The 19098-nt window shown below is 51.4% G+C and overlaps 1 protein-coding gene across 1 annotated transcript in view; it reads right to left on the bottom strand.

Annotated features, from left to right (window-relative positions):
* Positions 1-19098, bottom strand: part of NUP210 (nucleoporin 210) — a 102735-nt gene that overhangs the window by 38799 nt on the left and 44838 nt on the right. Inside the window, exons 13-16 of the mRNA XM_025376116.1 lie at positions 17997-18195; positions 12386-12531; positions 6722-6943; positions 4344-4517 (exon numbers count right to left, since the gene is read on the bottom strand). Of these exons, the coding sequence (XP_025231901.1) occupies positions 4344-4517; positions 6722-6943; positions 12386-12531; positions 17997-18195 (741 nt within the window). The remainder of the gene's footprint in view (positions 1-4343; positions 4518-6721; positions 6944-12385; positions 12532-17996; positions 18196-19098) is intronic.

The following is a 19098-nucleotide window of genomic DNA, read 5'->3' as shown; positions in this document are numbered from 1 at the left end:
CCACCCTGACCTACTACTGTGGGCAGGCTGCTCTCCTTCCCCTCCGCCCTCACCTTTCCAAATGATTGCCACCCCCCACCCAGGCACATGTCAGTGCCTCTAGGATGGCCCCACTAGGGGTTTCACAGGAATGCAGATTCCAATGCCTAAGATGTCCCAGAGCCACCAGGTTTGCACAGCTCCTTTCAAAGTGGAATACTCGCCCGATCCTTAAATGTCCCAGGAAGGTGGGAGAGATCATCCCCATGTGAAGGAAGCACAAGCCCAGGCAGGGAAAGGAGCTCATCCAAGGAGGTTTGGGATGGGAGCTCCAGGCTGAAGGTCCAAATCCTGGATTCCCACCACTCTGGCATTATCTCTTGCTCCCTGAGAAGACTCTCCCCATAGAAACCGGCTGAATCAAGCCTCTTTCCTGTGGACTATCCTCTCCTTCTCTGGCCACATGGCATGGGGGCAATGTGGGCAGGGCCACAAAGCAGAGGCCAAGTGTGTCTGACCCCACAACTTGGACTGAGTCCCAGCTCTACCTCTCAGTGCCCAGGCAAGTTATGAACTCCTTGAGCCTCAGTTTCTCCAGCTGTGACACACAAAGCACAACCAAGCCCACCTTCTAGGATGTGGATTTAAATATGGGGACTGCAAGGGCATTTTAGAGAGCCTTCCTACACGTGGGTAGGAAGGGGGGCAGCCATGAGTGTCATTCACAAACGGCCAGTTTTCCATTCGGGGAGAGGGGGGTCCCACAGAAAGAACTACCCTTCTCTCACCCTCTGGTTAGAAGTGACCAAGGCACGGCCGGGCACCGTGGCTCACGCCTGTAATCCCAGCACTTCAGGAGGCCGAGGCGGGCGGATCACGAGATCAGCAGATTGAGACCATCCTGGCTAACACAGTGAAACCCCGTCTCTACTAAAAATACAAAATAATTAGCCGGGCGTGGTGGTGGGTGCCTGTAGTCCCAGCTACTCGGGAGGCTGAGGCAGAAGAATTGGAGTGAACCCGGGAGGCGGAGCTTGCAGTGAGCCGAGATCGCGCCACTGCACTCCAGCCTGGGCGACAGAGCAAAGAAAAAAAAAGTGACAGAGGCACTTGCTCTAGCCAGTGAAATGTGAAATGGGACTAGGGGGAAGCTTCACTGCCAGATCCCGACCTGCCACATTCCCTTTCTCTCCACAGTGGCACCTGCCATAATCAACATGGTAGCTGCTCCACAGCCCATGTTTTGGAACGAAGACTACAATGACACAAAGCAGGGTCTCCCAGCCAACCAGAGAGGCTCATGCAGCATGGGCAAGAGGTGAGCTTGTGCCATGTGAAGCTATGGGATGTGGGCTTGTTTGCTGTGGCAGCCTGGCCGGGCCCAGCCTGTCCGACTGATACAGTCACAAAACACCCTACCTGCACCATGAGGGCTCCTCTCAATTCCTTTTAGCTCTCTTGCCCCCACAGAACACTTGATTCAAGCAGGCTACAAATTCTTAATCCACGCCCTGCTCAGAGTAGGCCAGCACCATCAGCAGGCATGCAAAGGTCTCATCATTATTCATAATATAGAAGCTGGGAGTGTTGGCAGAGGCTGCAGGGACCTATCCTAGGTGCTCCATGGCTCCCCCAGATGCAACCCAGGCTGGAAAACCAATGCTCTTCCAGGGAAGGAAATTGACACTGGCCAAGCACATGTGCAAGCTAGCTGACCCATTTGAGGCAACAACATAAACTCCATTTTACAAACAGGGAGGCTGAGGTCCAGGGACATTAAATGTTAAATGACTTGTCCAACGTCACACAGGTTTAGGGGTGGAACTCAGTTGGTCTGATTTTAGAGCCCAAGGACCTCCCCTGACTCAGTGTGGTCAATCTCTGGTGTCTCATCTGGGGGCAGCCCCACTCAAGTCCCTAATCAGTCCCATGCAACTGGTGCCCACCCACAGTGAGCGAGCCACACACTACAGGACCTGCTCGGAGGGCCAGGGTCAGGCTGAGCCTGGCTCCATCTTGTCATTCTGATCAGTCAATTCCATTCTGGTGTCTCTCCTTACCAATAATTTAACCTGCAAACACATCTTGGGTAGCTTCTGAAGTTGGAGAGTATAAAATTACCTTGATCCTGCACCCAGGCTGCATTGCAGGGATATATCTTTCTCAAAGTTCCCTAATGACTGGCTAGGCATGGTGACTCATGCCTGTAATCCCAACACTTTGGGAGGCCAAGGCGGGCAGATCACGAGGTCAGGAGTTCGAGACCAGCCTGACAAATATGGTGAAACTGTGTCTCTACTAAAAATACAAAAATTAGTCTGGTGTGGTGGTGCATGCCTGTAATCCCAGCTACTCAGGAGGCTGAGGCAGGAGAATCACTTGAACCCGGGAGGCGGAGGTTGCAGTGAGCCGAGATTGCGCCACTGCACTCCAGCCTGGACAACAGAGCGAGACTCTGTCTCAAAAAAAAGAAAAAAAAGAAAAAAAGTTCCCTAATGAGACTCTATTTTTTTTTATTTTTTATTTTTATTTTATTTTATTTTATTTTATTTTTGAGATGGAGTCTCGCTCTGTCGCCCAGGCTGGAGTGCAATGGCGCAATCTCGGCTCACTGCAAGCTCCGCCTCCCGGGTTCACGCCATTCTCCTGCCTCAGCCTCCCGAGTAGCTGGGACTACAGGCGCCCGCCACTGCGCCCAGCTAATTTTTTCTATTTTTAGTAGAGACGGAGTTTCACCATGGTCTCGATCTCCTGACCTTGTGATCCGCCCGCCTCGGCCTCCCAAAGTGCTGGGATTACAGGCGTGAGCCACCGCGCCCTGCCGAGACTCTAAATTGCCAGGGTCACGCCTGAATGGCTGGCTGGTGGCTCAGGAACCTGAGGACTGATGGATCACACAACTCCTCCATGTTTGAGGTCCATTATTTTCTGGCGACATCTATGATGTGCAAAGCCAAATCAGAGTCAAGCCCTGCAGCCATCATATTTAAGTCCAGGGAGACAACCCTGGGCTAAAGCAGAGGTCCTGGCCAACAGACAGACCAGGCACAATCCAGCCCCAACGTGGCTCCCTCAGCTCACAGCCAACGCTAAGGACAGGGAAGATGCACATAGGTTTGATTTGTTTTTCTTTGAAAACGAGAAAGCTGGGCCAGCCTGGGGTTGAAGTGACTGTCCCTGAGCTGAGCAGGCTGCCTGTCCAGAGAGGACCTACTCTCCAGCTCAGCTACTCCCCGGCCAGTTCTCCAGCAGTGTGGCTTCTCCACCTATGAGTCTGCAGAGTCAAGCATTAAGACAGGAGTGGCACATGCACAGTGCATTCGCTGGTTCACTCATCCACCGCTCCTAGTTACTGATCTCCTCCTATGAGCCAGGGTCTGCTCTAGGACTCACAAAGAATAAATGGAGTGAGTTTCACAGTGTTAGATCGCAGTGAGCTCGCACATGCCCTCCTCAGAGCCCCATTCCGCTCCTCCTGAGCAGCCTCCTCCTCGCTCTGCTGTGTGCCCTATTTCACTTCCCTTGCAGCGCTTGCCACCTCTGATCCATCTTATTTGTGCATCTCCTGGTCTCCCTGTCATCTCCAGGAGGCAGGTTCCTTGCCTGTCCTGATGACCGTGCAATCCAAAACTCAGACCTGTGCCTGGCACAGAGGACATGCTCCGTAAGTACATGCTCAAGGAGTGAGGAGCTGCCCAACCCCCTCCTCTGAAAAGGGGCTGGGGGCTGGTGCTGGCCAGAGGGTGTCCCATGTCCCTTACACTGGACACACTCAATACCTTGGGCTCTGAATGCCCTAGGGACTAAGGCATGGATGCGTCTCAAGTCCAAGGGGAGCAGACCTGTGGCTTCCCTTACCATCCCTGCCGTTAGACTCCCAAGGGACTCTCTTCCTCTCTTAACCCTTACTTCTGAAACACAGCCCCATGTCCCCCACATCACGGGGATGCTGCAGCTGGTCACCTCTCCTCAGTAGCCCGCACACCTGCTCTGACCCTACATACTCTGTCCATAGACAGCAAGCTGCATTTTAACACCCTCAAGGCACAGAAGACAACAAGATATTTTTAAACTACCAACTGCCAAACAAAGACAGGCAGCGAATGTGGAAGAGGACCCTATCTTCATCTGACACTGCCACTAGTAGCTGTGACTTTTGTATGTCCCTCACCTCTCCAAGCTGTGTGTCCCTTGAATATAAAACACAAATGAAACCAGCGCCCTCACAGGGCCAGCTGTTGAGACAAAGGAAGTGCAGCGTGGAGCTATGTCTGTTACAATGCTTGGGACCATGAGCAAGGCCGCCAATGTCCTGCCTAAGCGGGCGGCACCCTCGCCTCCTCCTGAGCATAGACCACACTTACCACCTGCTTGTTCTGCTGCAGCAGCGGACAGGACAGGTCTAGCTGGGGGCTGGTGTAGACAGGCGCAAGGGTGAGCCTGGACGGTGGGGCGCAGACGAACTTCACCACAGCAGGCTCCACCGCAGGGAAGGGGTTGGTGAGGCTGGGCTTGTTCCCCACCGACAGGGCGATGACCTGGTAGGGCACAGTGAGCAGTCAGACCCCCAAGCTTGAGTTCTCACTCCTTTCTGAGCTGTGCCACACCCCACCCCAGTACCCTCTGACTCAGTTTTCTCCTCTATAGGATGGGAGTGATGATGATACCCATGCCACAGGGTCTTAACAAATGCCCAGTGGCACACAGGTGGGAAAGCACTTCCTCAACACTTAAGAGACTCTCAGATGGGAGTCCACGTGCCCTCTGCAAATGTCAGCCAGAACCATGGGCTGCTCCTATCTCAGGCAAGAGGTAGACTTGGTGAGGCTTCATGGTTTCCCAGGACCCTAGGAAAACCCCATGGTTGCATTAGCAAATTCACAAGTTCAAGGATGCTTCAGTGAGGAGTCCATATGGAGGTGAAAACACCCATGGAACGAGGGACAGACGTGGGAAGTGCATGCTGCAGAATGATGACTGAGGAAAGCCAATCAGATAGGAGCACTGCAGGACAACACCCAGGAAGAGCTGCAGCCTGGAGGCAGGGCCTGCCCTCTGCCTGCTCATGCTCTGCAGCTCCAGGGGCTGCTGCAGAGAGGGGAATCCATGGTGCAAGAAAAGAGGGAAACCTGTCTGCCTGGAGAGTTGGGACCTCAGAAATCATATCCAGCTTCCTCTTTTTTGGAGCACCATGGCTCAGGGCCCATTTTGAGGTAGCACCTTCAGCCTCCTCAGATGACATGCACTTGATGGAGGACACGAGCCCCCACCTTTCCTGACCATGAGGCAGGACCAAGGGCAGTGTCCTCCCTGACTCCACGAAGGCTTTCTGTGTGCTCCCAGTGTCCCATGTGTCCCCTGTGGATTGCTCCCAATCCACAGAGCAATGGATTGGGAGGGCCCTAGAGGTAATGCCACTTGGGGGTCAAATTCCTACAGCCCTGAGAAGGGACAGGGATGGTGGGGTCATGTTAGGGATAAGAAATATATCCAACTTAATTCATGAGGAATTTTATTCTTCTTATTATATTACTTATTATGATGTTATTGTTCTTGTTGTTTTATTGTTTTTCTAAAACCACCCCACTGGTGAATGGGACCTATCACCAGGCACCTTTTCTGGCCATACCAGGGCAGCTGTGGCATGGCTGATGCCATAAGGGCACCGTGGGAGGCATGCATGTGCGTTTTATTGCCAATTGACATTCTTTGCCCTGCTACACATGCAGGAAATATCCTTCACTTCCCAAAGAAATGGACTCTCTCCCATCTTCCTGATTCCCACCGAATACCCGTTTTGCTTTGGGCTTCCTGCCTTGGAAATGGAGTAGATGCCCACCAGAAGCCCCACAAGCTCTCAGCCCACCCTCCCCAGGGAAGGAGTACCAGATTCCGAGGCGCCTGAATAGCAAGATGCCCTCCAGCCAGCATGTGGGGATTCAGGTCACACATGTGTTTTGTCTGGTCCCCTCAGCCTCCTCAGCTTTTGGTTTTCAGCATTAAAAAACTTAACAGATTATGCAAAAAAAAAAAATTGTGGGCCGGGCGCGGTGGCTCAAGCCTGTAATCCCAGCACTTTGGGAGGCCGAGACGGGCGGATCACGAGGTCAGGAGATCAAGACCATCCTGGCTAACACGGTGAAACCCCGTCTCTACTAAAAAATACAAAAAACTAGCCGGGTGAGGTGGCGGGCGCCTGTAGTCCCAGCTACTCAGGAGGCTGAGATGAGAATGGCGTAAACCCGGGAGGCGGAGCTTGCAGTGAGCTGAGATCCGGCCACTGCACTCCAGCCTGGGCTACAGAGCGAGACTCCGTCTCAAAAAAAAAAAAAAAAAAAATTGTGATTTCCAGGTTATCCTAAAAAACCAAAAAGATGTGTCAAACCTGGGTCTATAGCCTCATTCATTTACAGCCCTGGAGACACTGGACTTGTTATCCCAAACTCAAAGCCTCCAGCTCTGGTTTGGTTAGTGGAGGATGCTGAAGCCCATGGAGGTGGCAAGCCACCCAACTGGCCTGTTCTACGAAAGCTGGCATAGCGGGAGGTCCCCATTGCCACACCTGCCTAGTGTTCATTGAATTCCACATCACCACGCCTCAGTTTGCCTGTCCGTAAAATGGGTACAATGGGAGTGGTTTTTCTCTCAGGGTTACTCCAAGGAGTAAATAAAATAATACAGAGAGAGTCATTTTCCACCCCTGCCTTAGGGCAAGGAGGGTCTGGAGCAGCTGCCCACTCACCTGCTCACCCAAGGCCTGACAGGTCACAAGGATCCAGTGTTGCTGATAATTCCGGGAGGAATGGGGGGCAAAGAGAGCCAAGCCGATGCTGTCAGTGTCCTCAGCGGTGACATTCTGGAAGAACTTGGAAGGCTCGAGGATCCAAGGTCTGGGACCTCCTTCAAACAGCATCTCCTTTGAGGAGCCCAGGGTTACCAAGGCAACAGAGGAGGGATCCACAGCCTGGAGATGGAAGAGGCAGAAGACTTGGCATTCTTCTAAGGCAGCACGGGCAGGAGCCGGGCATCCCAGCCCCGCATCCTCACCCTGCCTGTGGGGCCCAGTCTCCTGTTTGAAACTCATTCACCTCATCTGCAGCACTCATGGGGATCGTTGCAAAGACCCAGAGGAGTAGAGTGTAGATAGAATTAAGCCCTCACTCTGACAGACTGCTGGAGGGTGTACATGGATTTGCCTCTTTTGTCAAACAATCTGGTAAAAGCCTTGAAAATACCCACAGCCCTGGAACCCAGGAATTCCCTATCTGGAACCTAACCTAATAACACAATGGAGAGAAACATGTCAATGCACAGACAGATGTTCATCACACTATTATTTCCCACAGCAAATAACCAACAATAATCTACACTCCAGCACAAGGGGCTCAGTACACGTAGTGTTTCCCAGTGACAGAACCTTATGTGGGCCCCCAAAGCAGTCTTCACAAAGATCTACAAGCGCAGGATACACATCTGATGGTGCAGTTGGATCACAACCATCTTGCTATAAAAAGCATAAAACCATCCTAAAGAGATATCCACCAGGTGACCAAGGGAGATGCAGCCTGTGTTGTCCTCGCTGGCACCATTGCAGGTGGTCTGTTCCCTTCCTTCTGAGCCGCTGGGCTTCCCACACTTTGCACCATGTATGCACGAGCTTCGAGGGCGAGTCTTGTGGCACCTAGAACCATGCCTTGCACATAGCAGGTGCTCAACAATTCTTTGTTGAGTGAAAGTGAGTTGGCAAGTAAAACTGTGGTGGCCTTAAAGTACCCAGTAAACAAAGGAAGAATTAAAGTAATATTTCACACAAAGCTCTCATTTCCTCCACGGCCTAGGGCAATCATGGTGCCAAGGGCCCCATGGCCTCCCAGTGTGGGCAATGGCAGTGCTTAGATTCTATGTAACAGGGTGTCATTCCTAGTCAACCTCCAGGAAGACATGGGGACTCCACAGGAGGACCCCTCCCTCCAGTGACACAGCAGGGGTGCAGAGAGGAGGGATTCACCCTAAGGGGTCCCACAACCCTGCTCTCCTTGACTTCCTCCACTGCAGAGGGTCCCACTGCAGTGACTGCCAAGTCCTCACTTGTCAATCTGCTCCCCGCTAGCCCCATCTACTCTCCCCTCAAAGAGCTGCCCATGTGTCCCTTCCTAAGACAGAGATCTCACCCTGTCCCTTGTGCATTAAACTATTCCACAGCACCCGCGGCCCTCGGAATACAGGCTCAGCTTCTGTCCTAGGACTTGGGCTCTCCCAACCTGGCCCCAGGTCCAGCTTCAGACTAGTGGCATCCTTCTAGAGAGCCATGCTCAGCTGTCCCCAGGCCTTCACAGAGGCTACTCTCCTATCCTTGTCTCACTTAGGCGACCCCTCCTGACATTGCAGGGCTCAGCACACTGGCCTCCAGAAAGCCCTGCTTCCTCTCCCACCCAGCGCCGACCTGCGGCCCAGGCGATTCTTCTCTGGGCCCCACTTCACCTGGTGCTCCTCACCCTGAAGGAGCTTCATGGCTTGGGGGTCTGATCAGGCTATAGACTCATGGAGGGTAGGGTGTGTCTGTTTCCTTCTGCATCTATGGCATGATCTTAAGCACATGAGGAAGGAAAAACCTTATAAGAAAAATATTCCCTCCCCACCCACAAAAAAAAAAAACAAAAACAAACAAACAAAAAAAAAAAACCTCTTACCACATCCGCACATGGTGGAAGGGTCATGCTAGCTCTCTGGGTTCTTTTAAAAGGGCACTAATCCCAGTCGTGAAGCTTCTGCCCCCATGATCTAATCACCCCTCAAAGGCCTCAGCTCCATTGTTGTGGGGGTCAGCGTTTCAACATATGTATTTTGTGGGGACATGAACATCCAAATTATGGCTATTTTTGAGGAAGGAAGCCCTCACTAGTCACCAAAATCTGCTGGTACCTTGACTTTAGACTTCCCAGCTCCTAAACTGCAAGAAAGAAATTTCTGTTGTTTATAAGCCACCCAGTCCAAGGTGTTTTGTTAAGGTTACCTGAACAGACTATGACTTTTCAAATGAGAATTCTGTCCTTTTGACTTGGTTTTTCAGTATGAACATTTTTTGAATCTGATATAGGCTATCAACTGTCTCTGGGCATCCCTCCCTGCACATGTGTGCTCACACACAAACAATTCCAAGGGGCCCGTGATGCCCCTGCTGAAATCCATCCCCAGACTCCACCTTCTACAGAGTCAGGCGTGGCCCCTGTTTCCTGCAGGAGAAGCACTAAGTATGCTCAGGGCCTTCATCTCTGCTCCTCTCAGAACTCCCCGCTGGAGACAGCAGCACAACCCAGTTCTGTGCACCACTCAGGCCTCTGCCTGAGCGTCACCTCCTCAGGCAGGCCTCTGCTGGGCATGTCTAAAGCAGGGTCTCTCTTCCCCTGTCACCTCCTTTCCAGCTCAACTCTTCATCTATGCCCCTGAGCCATCACTGGATATACCATCATTTGTGCATTTGCTTCTCTGTCTCTACTGGAATGAAGCTAGTCTGGGACCTTAAACAAGTTAATGTCTACAAGGCTGTTTCCCCAGCCTGTGAAATGGGCACAATGATAATGCCTACCTCGCGGGCTACTATTGTGATTCAGGCGCTGGAATGAAAGACCTGAATATGTGACTAGCACATGCTCAATCAATGGCCCCTGCTGTTAGAAACTGTTATGATTATTAACTGTCATCCCCACTTTAAAGACAGAAAGGATGAATCCCAGCAGACGAAGACACTGAACCAAGCTAACCCAGCTAGTGGGCCCAGGTCTGTTCTGACTCTTGATCCCGTGCTCTTACCCAAATCTCGTGGCCACAACCAACAAAACCCCACTATGGGCAAGGCAGGCCACTGTATATCTTGCCAAAGATGTTTTCATGACCAGCCCAAAGTGAAAGCACTGTGCGAAGAAGCTGTGTGTCCTACAATTAACAACCGGAGGATGAGGAATTATCACCTTTGTGTTTAATTCTCTCCCTCAGGCATAAAAGTATCATAGAACCCTGTGCCAAGGAGACAGGTTAATAATGCAGCTGATGAAGGATGCTCATGCACTGTGCAGGCTCCTCAGCCAGTGTCAAAGCCCAAATATTCCAAATATTCCCCATGTGCGACAGAGACATCAATTCCTCTATTGGTTAAGTCCCTGTCACTTGGCTTTTGTTCCTTGTAAATAAACCTGATCTTAACTGCTAACTAGGAAGAAGACAGATGAAGGGAGAAGAGACCCATATCCACTTTTCTCTATAATCTGTCCAATCAGGAAGCCACCTCACTGAGGGACACGTCCACCTTATCTTCATCCTTACATTCCAGCCCAGGACTGTGAGCTCAGCTTCTGGTTTCTGCTGCTCCAGCCAAACGCCCTGATAATCCAGAGCCAGGAGGGGCCCTGAAGAACCCCTCTCCAGGTACCTGGTGAAATGCTCTAGCTCCCAGAAGGTGCGCAGGGCAACCCCAGAATGCCTGCTGTTCTCAGGGATTTCAACTCTCTCCACTCTGCTCTCTGACGCTCACCTGCTGCAGTGCTGTGCTTGAGTGGGGGTGTGGGGGCAGGTCTTGATCTCTTCATTTTAAACTTCCACCCCCATCACCCCTCCATGCTCTACTTTTTCCATGGCAAGCAGAGGCAAAATACATTCTTTGCTTTGTTTATGGTCGTCTCTACCTCTCTTTGCCAGAATGTCACTTCATGGGGACAAAGGTTCTGTGTTTTCTGCCCTGGTGCATCTCTAGGGCCTGCTGCAGAGATTACACAAGTAGGTATTCATGCCTGTGTGCTGACGGATGAGGAGCAGGGCTAAGCCTCTGATCACTAATGGACATTTGAGAAGTGTCTGCTATGCTTGCTCTGGAGATCAGGAGGCCTTGACTTCTGCCCTGGCTGGATGACCTTGGACACATTTCCTCACACATTCATTCTAAACAAAACCACCCTTGGTTGGTGTCTGCTCTGTGCCAGGCACTGAACCCAGGGCCAGGGGTTCAGAGATAAAAGATCCTAACATTGCCAGGCACGGTGGCTCATGCCTGTAATCCCAATACTTTGGGAGGCTGAGGTGGGAGGATCATCTGAGGTCAGGAGTTCGGGACCAGCCTGACCAACATGGAGAAACCCTGTCTCTACTAAAAATACAAAATTAGCCGGGGATGGTGATGCATGCCTGTAATCCCAGCTACTGGGGAGGCCAAGGCAGGAGAATCGCTTAACCCCGGGAGGCGGTGGTTGCGGTGAGCAGAGATGGCGCCATTGCACTCCAGTCTGGGCAACAAGAGTGAAACTCCATCTCAAAAAAAAAAAAAAAAGGAAAGAAAAAGAAATCCTAACATCACCAAGCTTGCTTCCAATGAATGGGTGAGAGGAAGAAAAAAATGGTACAAACCATGAGGACCGGAGCTGTCTTTAAGGCTGACACTGGGAGCAGAAAAATGTAAGGACTGCCTGACCGTGCCAGGGAGGCTGAGGCTCCCCCAGGCCTGCCCTCCAGCCCTCCCTGGAAGGAGGAGCAGGAACTTCCCACCAACGAACCCTCTCTGTGCCTCCTGCATGCTCGGCAGGGTTCAAAGAAAGGGATGATTACAGTCAGCAGCCTCCTGCATGGCAGCCCTCGTACAGAGCCTTCACACCCACCCCAGAGGAAGGCCCAGTTCTTTTTTACCCGTGTTTAATAACTAACCCTTCCTGAGCCTGCACTACTCCCTAGACTGTGTTCTGAGCTCATTCCATTTGTGAGCTCAGCAAATCCTCATCACGACCTCATGAGGCAAGAGCTGTCTCAGCCCCATTTTACAGGCAGGGAATGTAAGGCCCAAGAGTGGGTGGGGTCAGGCTGGACTCGGCTCAGGAGGGTGGTATGGACACTGAGGCTATGTGCTCTGCTCCGCACAGGCTGTGGCTACCACTGTCCTCAGATGAGAGGCAGGATGGATGGACACTAGGCCAGGGCAGATCCTCTCTGACCCCAGTCTTGGAGGTTTCAGCATTGCCATACCACAGGGCTGCTGTCCCAATTCTAGGACTCTACGGGGACCCTGAAGGTTAGCTCTGGAGTGGAGTGGAAGCACTCCCCTGTGACCCTTGCTGAACACACTTCTGAAGCCCTTGCAGCCCACACTCCTACCTTCATTGGGAGAGGCTGGCAGGTCGGTATCCTGCCAAGCCTGCCAAGCACTGTCTCGCGTAACCAGAGATGCCCACAACCACTGCCCATCAGGGAGGCTCTGCTCCTTCCACACAGATCCTGCTTTCAGCCAGAAATCATGGGAGAGGGAGCTGTGCCAAAAGCTATTTTGAAGGAATTGGGTTTATCACACAAATTTGTCAGAGCAAATGGGTAATTTGCATCTGGGAAGTAGTGGGCAGGGGAGAGGTAAAGGGCAGGGCCCCTGGCTCACCTTGAGAGGCAGGTAGGCAGCAATGGTGATTTTGGCACTCAGGTGCACGTGGCCATGTCTGTAGCTCACAAGGAGCGTGGTAGAGCCCTGGGCCTCGGCCTTTACCTGGACTCCGCTACAGTGCTCAGAGCCCGGCGGCAGCCTCCCTGCAGAAAGGAGAGAACCAGATAGTCACCCTGAAATCACTTTTTTTTTTTTTGAGATGGAGTCTTGCTCTGTTGCCCAGGCTGGAGTGCAGTGGCATGATCTTGGCTCACTGAGACCTCCGCCTCTGGGGTTCAAGTGATTCTCCTGCCTCAGCCTCCCAGGTAGCTGGGACTACAGGCATGGACCACTACACCTGGCTAATTTTTGTATTTTTTTAGTAGAGATGGGGACTTGCCATGTTGGCCAGGCTGGTCTTGAACTCCTGACCTCAAGTGATCCATCCACCTCAGCCTCCCAAAGTGCTGGGATTACAGGCGTGAGCCACTGTGGCCAGCCCTGAAATCACCTTTGGTGGGGAAGGCACAACAGGCTGGGGGCACCCCTCTTTCATCCCAGGCTTGATCTTTGATCTGATATTTTTAACTAAAAATGTTTAATTCAGCCAGGCACGGTGGCTCATGCCTGTAATACAGCACTTTGGGAGGCTGAGGTGGGCGGATCACCTGAGGTCAGGAGTTTGAGACAAGCTGACAACATGGAGAAACCCTGTCTCCACTAAAAATACAAAAAATTAGCCAGGCATGGTGGCACATGCCTGTAATCCCAGTTACTCAGGAGGCTGAGACAGGAGAATCACTTGAACCCAGGAGGCAGAGGTTGCGATGAGCCAAGATCGCACTACTGCATTCCATCCTGGGCAGTAAGAGTGAAACTCTGTCTCAAAAGAAAAATAAAAATGTTTAATTCACGGCCAGGCGCGGTGGCTCACACCTGCAATCCCAGCACTTTTGGAGGCTGAGGCGCACGGATCACCTGAGGTCGGAAGTTTGAGACTAGCCTGACCAACACGGAGAAATCCCATCTCTACTAAAAATACAGAATTAGCCGGGCGTGGTGGTGCATGTCTGTAATCCCAGCTACTCGGGAGGCTGAGGCAGGAGAATTGCTGGAACCCGGGAGGCAGAGGTTGCGGTGAGCCAAGATCGCACCACTGCACTCCCACATAGGCAATGAGGGAGCAAAACTGTTTCAAAAAAATAAATAAATAATGTTTAATTCACATGAGTATATAATTCACAATGATTTTTCCACATACTGGACCCACCCTATAGGCAGCACCCATATCAACAAACAGAATATTATCTGTACCCCCAGACTCTCCCGGAGACCCTTCTGGTAGCTGGCCTCTCCCTAAAGGAAAACCACCCGCCTGGTGCCACCAGCACAACTGAGCCTTGCTTGGTACGGTTCCCATAAAGGGAGCCACGGGCACAACTCTTTTGTGCCTGGCTTCCTCACCTCAGCAGTGTTCATGGGATTTCTCACTGGTCACACTCGAGGATCCTTTGTCCACATTCTCCATATGATTCTGTTATATGAATATAGAGCAATAGACTGACCCATGCTATGGTGCGCATCTGGGTTTCTTCCAGTTTGGGACTGTGCTACATGGTATTGCTGTAAACATCTGGGCGCCTTCCTCTTGGGGGACACACCTGGGCATTTCTGTTGGGTGCATCCCTAAGAGAGGAAGTGTTAGGCTGCAGGGCGTGCATTTGTTTAGCTGTAGTCATTGTTGGTTGCTGTTGTCAAATATCTTCCCAAAGTGGTTGTGTCACTTTATACTGCTGCCAACAGCTGCCCTACATCCCTGCCATTATTAAATTAAGTTTTAAAATTTTTATTTTATTTTTGAGACAGGGTCTTGCTCTGTTGCCCAGGCTGGAGTGCAGTGGCACAATCTTGGCTCACTGCAACCGCTACCTCCTAGGCTCAAGTGAGTCTTCTACCTCAGCCTCCTGACTAACTGGGACTACAGGAGTGAGCCACCATACCAGGATAACTTTTTCACTTTTTTGTAGAAGCATGGTCCCATTATGTTGCCCAGGCTGGTCTCAAACTCCTGGGCTCAAGCAATCCTCCCATCTCGGACTCCCAAAATGCTGGGATTACGGGCATGGGCCACCATGCGCAGTCTAAAATTTTATCTTTAAAAAAAAAAATTGTTTTAAAAAAATTCTGATAAAATACAGGTAAGATAAAATTTCCCACCATAACACCTTTTGTGTGTATAGTTCAGTGGCATTAAGCACATTTATGTAGCGTGTGAATGTCGCTACTATCTGTCTACACAACTCTTCAACTTACAAAACTGAAACTCTGCACCCAATATACAGTAACTTCCCAGTTCTCCTCACTCCAGTCTCTGACCACTACCATTATACTTCCTGTCTTCATGAATTTGGTTACTCTAGGTATCTCATATAAGTGGGATCATAAAGTATTTGTCCTTTTGTGAGGACAAAAAGTCCTCAGTGAAGGACTGGCTTACTTCACTGAGCATGATGTCTTCAAGGCTCTTCCATGTTGTAGCATGGGTCGGAATTTCCTTCCTTCTTAAGGCTGAATAATATTCCACTGTATGGACAGACCTCATTGTGTTCATTCATTCTTCCAACGGTGGACACCTGGGTTGCTTCCACCTTTTGGCTATTGTGAATAACACTGCCATGAACATGGGTGCACAAACACCTCTTGGGGATCGTGCTTTCAACACCTTTGGATGTACACCCAGATGCGGGATTGCCTGCTGGATCATATGGTAACTCCATGTTTACTTTCTTGAAGAACCACCATACTGCTTTCCACAGCAGCAGCACCTTTCGCATACCCACCAGCAGCGCATAAGAGCTCCAGTGTCTTCACATCCTTGTCAACATTTGCTGTTTTCTGTTGTTTTGATCGCAGCCATCCTAAGGAGGGTAGTACTTTTCATTGTGGGTTTGATTTGCACCACTCTGATGATGAGTGATGTTGAGCATCTTCCCGTGTGCTTGTTGTCTGTGTATCAGCTTCGGACAAATATTCAAGTCCTCGGCCTACTGTTTGATTGGGTTATTGGTGTTATTGCTGCTGAGATGTAGGAGTTCTTTACATATCCTAGATATGAACCCCTTATACAATTTGCAGATGTGTTCTCCCATTCTGTAGGTTGCCTTTGTACTCTGTTGTGTCCTTTGATATACAGAACTGTTTTATTTCGCTGTAGTCCAGTTTGTCTATTTTTAATTTGTAGCCTGTGCATCTGGTGTTATAGCCAAAAAATCAATGCCAATTCCAATGTCCTGAAGCTTTCCTCTGGTTTTCTTTTAGAAGTTTTATAGTTTTCAATTTTATATTAGGTCTTTGATCCACTGTGACTTAATTTTTGTGTTTGGAGTTATGGAAGGGTCTAACTTCATACTTACACATGTGGATACCTGGTTGTCCCAGCACCATTTGGTGAACAGACTGTCCTTTCCCCATTGGACAGTCTTGGCACCTTTGCCAAAAATCATTTCACCATGTATGAGCAGGTTTTCATCTGGGCTCAGTATTCTATTCTGTAAGTCCGTCTATGCCAGCACAAAGACATGTTGAGAGAGTCACAGTAGTGCCCACAGCCCAGGGGCTTTCAAGAAGATGCCACCCAAGAGGGCAAGGCAAAAATGGGACTGCCAAGTCCAACTACAGTAAGCAGAGGGAGCCACAGAAGGGAGGCCAGCCTGGGCCAGGGCTACCAGGGCTCCTCCTGAGAGCCATGATCAGAGTCTGGCTACCTGTGGTCTGAGCCTGGGAGGTGGCAGAGGGAGTTTACCTAACATGGGACCAAATTTGTTTCTTTAGCTGAGTAAGCTCCAGGGTGGGTATTACAGGGACAGGTCAACCTGCTGATCCGACCTGTTCTTGAGCCCTATGGGTTTCTGTGGGGTGAGCATCTCTGTCCTGACAGAGCCCAGGTTTCTAAGATATGTATTTTCATACAGCTTGGGCCCTACACACCTCCCTACACATTACCATGCACACCATGCCCCAGGCCAGGGGCAGTGCAAGGCACTTCCTAAGAGAAATTTGACACCACAGGATTCCCATCTTGACTGCTGTTTTCAGAAGTCAAACTCCTGGAGAAACACCCTGTATTGTGCTGAGGGATAGTCACTTGTAACCATCACAATAAGCAAGAGCTGTCATCCCATTTTATAGTTAAAGAACCCAAGGCTCAGAGAGGCTGGGCAGCACACTGGCATCATAGAGATAGCAAGAGAGTGGAGTGGCTCAGACCCGGGCCTGTGGAACTCCAAGCCGTGAACTTTCCTCCCTGGGACCTGCCCCCCTGCCTGAGCAGCACCCTGCAGCCTCCCTCCAGGACGGTTGTGGCAGGCAGTGCAGGGGAGTGGTTCATGTCCTTCTGTCAGCGGGCCTCTCCCATGCGCAAGGCTTTTCCTCCAACCTAAATGATTACCTGACAATGACACTGTAGACTTCATGAGCTTAGTTTCTCCTGGATGCAGTTTGCTCAGGGATTTTTCAGAGATACTGGCCTCCTTCTGTGCAGTTTCAAACTGCAAAAGCTCTGCACGGAATTACAGCTACAGTTGCGTGCACAGCCACTTGGCACCACAGGCGATCCTACAAACCCTCTGCCAATAAAGCTTCCTAAACACTGCCAGGATCACATCGCTCTTCTGTTCAAAAACCTTCAGTGGCTCCCCCTACTGCCTGGACACTAGGCCCAAGCCCTCCAAAGCACTCTGTGATTCAACGGGTCCTCTGTTCTCGGTCCTCCACGTGCACAGGCACCATGGACTGCCTACCTCCGGGCCCTGGTTACAGGCGCCCCTGCCCACCAAATGTTGTCCCTGTTCACTTCCAATGCTCTGCCCAAATCTTACTCCTATTCAATAGTTCCTTGTCCTTTGGTCTTCTTCTGCAAATCAGAGAGGGAGCCCTTCCTTCCCTTATCTTTAGGACCCATTTCACAGGTGAGTAAAGCCCCAGGGCAAGAGTCAGCCATACCCAGATCTGCACCCCATCCCTGTCCCAGGCCATGTGTGACATTGGGCAGCTACAGCTACACAGCCTCAGTTTCTTCATCTGTCACATGGGCCAACAACAGATCCTTCTCCTAGGGTGGTTGTAAAGTCCTAATGAGATCAGGCATGCAAAGTGCCTGTCCTGTCCTGGCAGGGCTAACACTTGATAAACTATCACAGTCAGACTCCACCCATGTCACCACCAAAACCCCACAGCAGATGAGGCAGAGAACAGATGGGTGGGCCTGGCCTGTCACAGGTGAGAGGACTCTAGAACTAACCAAACCCCTATTGACAACGCATTCTGAATACCAACTGCATTCCAGGGACTAAAACAGGCACTTTGATGTGATTCTATGTAGATGACACACAGCTTAGAGATGTGAAAACTGAAGCTGAGTGAGGTCACTGATTTGCCAAAGTCACACGGTGGGCAAGATCCAGGCCAGACAGGAACTGATGGTGGATCAGGAGACAACTGCCATTCCTTATGCTGCAGCCCCTCTGCTGCCTCAAGCCCTCTCTTTGGGAATCTGGCGGTCCATGCTGAGAACCCACGCGATCTGGAACCAATCCCAGTATCTGGCACCTGCTCAGCAGCGCTGGTTTACCTGGGAGTGGCTGGAACACACCCTGGTTCTCCACCTCGACAGCCAAGTCAAAGTGGGAGCAGTCGCTCAAGGTGACCACCTCGCCGGCCCCGCCGGGCATGAGGCCATTGATCCTCAGGGGCAGCTCCAGGGCCTGGCCCACACGTGCCTCTACCTGGCACGGGGCAAATTCCATGCTGTGGGGCTCGATCACACACACCTGGAAGACAGGGGCATGGCCTGAGCTCAGTCACCTCCACAGGAGAGGCAGGGCCTGTTGCTCGGATTTCCTAAGAACTGCTGTGTGTTGAGCACTGAGGATACATCTGTAAGAAGCCTGTTGCAGTCAGTGGGGTGATTCAGGGACAGAGAGCAGGGGAGGCCTCTCCGAGGAGTGGCCTAGAACCTCAGACCTGAGAGCCACAGCACAGGCAGACAGGCAAAGCCTGGGGGAAGAACACTCCAGGTGAAAGGATGGTGCGTGCAAAGGCCCTGCAGTACCTACCAGGCCAGCACCTTGGAGGAACATGGAGGCCAGTGTGCTGAAGTGCACTGTGCAGGGGCAGTGGAAAGAGATGGGGCTGGCAGCCATGGTGAGGAATCAGTGTTTACTGTGGCTGAGCTGGGGGACCTCAGAGGTCCCCACCACCCTGGCTTCTGTGTACCGATCAGCAGCCAGGTGAGCAGTGTGGTGAGGAGGCTGCTGGAAAGCCCCAGAGAGAGATGCGGCAGCTTGAGCCAGGGCAGGCGTGTCAGGACCAGTGAGATGTGGGATGTGTTCTGAATGGCTCATCGGATGGACCAGTAGAGCGGCTGGAGCCAGGAAAGAGGTAAGCACAGCCATGATTGTATAAAACTAGAGTTCCACCTCCTGGTTAAGGAGGGGATCTCCTCAACCTCCCTCACCTGATGAAGCACTGGCCTGAAGGGAAAGGGCTGGCTCCTTTACAGTGCACTGGGTCTGAGCGCAAGCCCTGCCGGCTGGCCTCGGAGGCCAGGTTCTATCTACTCAGGACGCATGCTGCCTCCTGAGGAACTGTCCTCAGGATCTGGCTGGGCTGCTGGGCAAACAGCGACACAAGGGGAAACTGGGATGAGGGGACGGGGTCCCAGTTTATCCCAA

This window comes from Theropithecus gelada, chromosome 2 (assembly GCF_003255815.1).
Source record: "Theropithecus gelada isolate Dixy chromosome 2, Tgel_1.0, whole genome shotgun sequence".
In the NCBI taxonomy this organism is placed as follows: domain Eukaryota; kingdom Metazoa; phylum Chordata; class Mammalia; order Primates; family Cercopithecidae; genus Theropithecus; species Theropithecus gelada.
The sequence above is the reverse complement of the archived record's forward strand: the minus strand, read 5'-3'. Positions and strand labels throughout refer to the sequence as shown.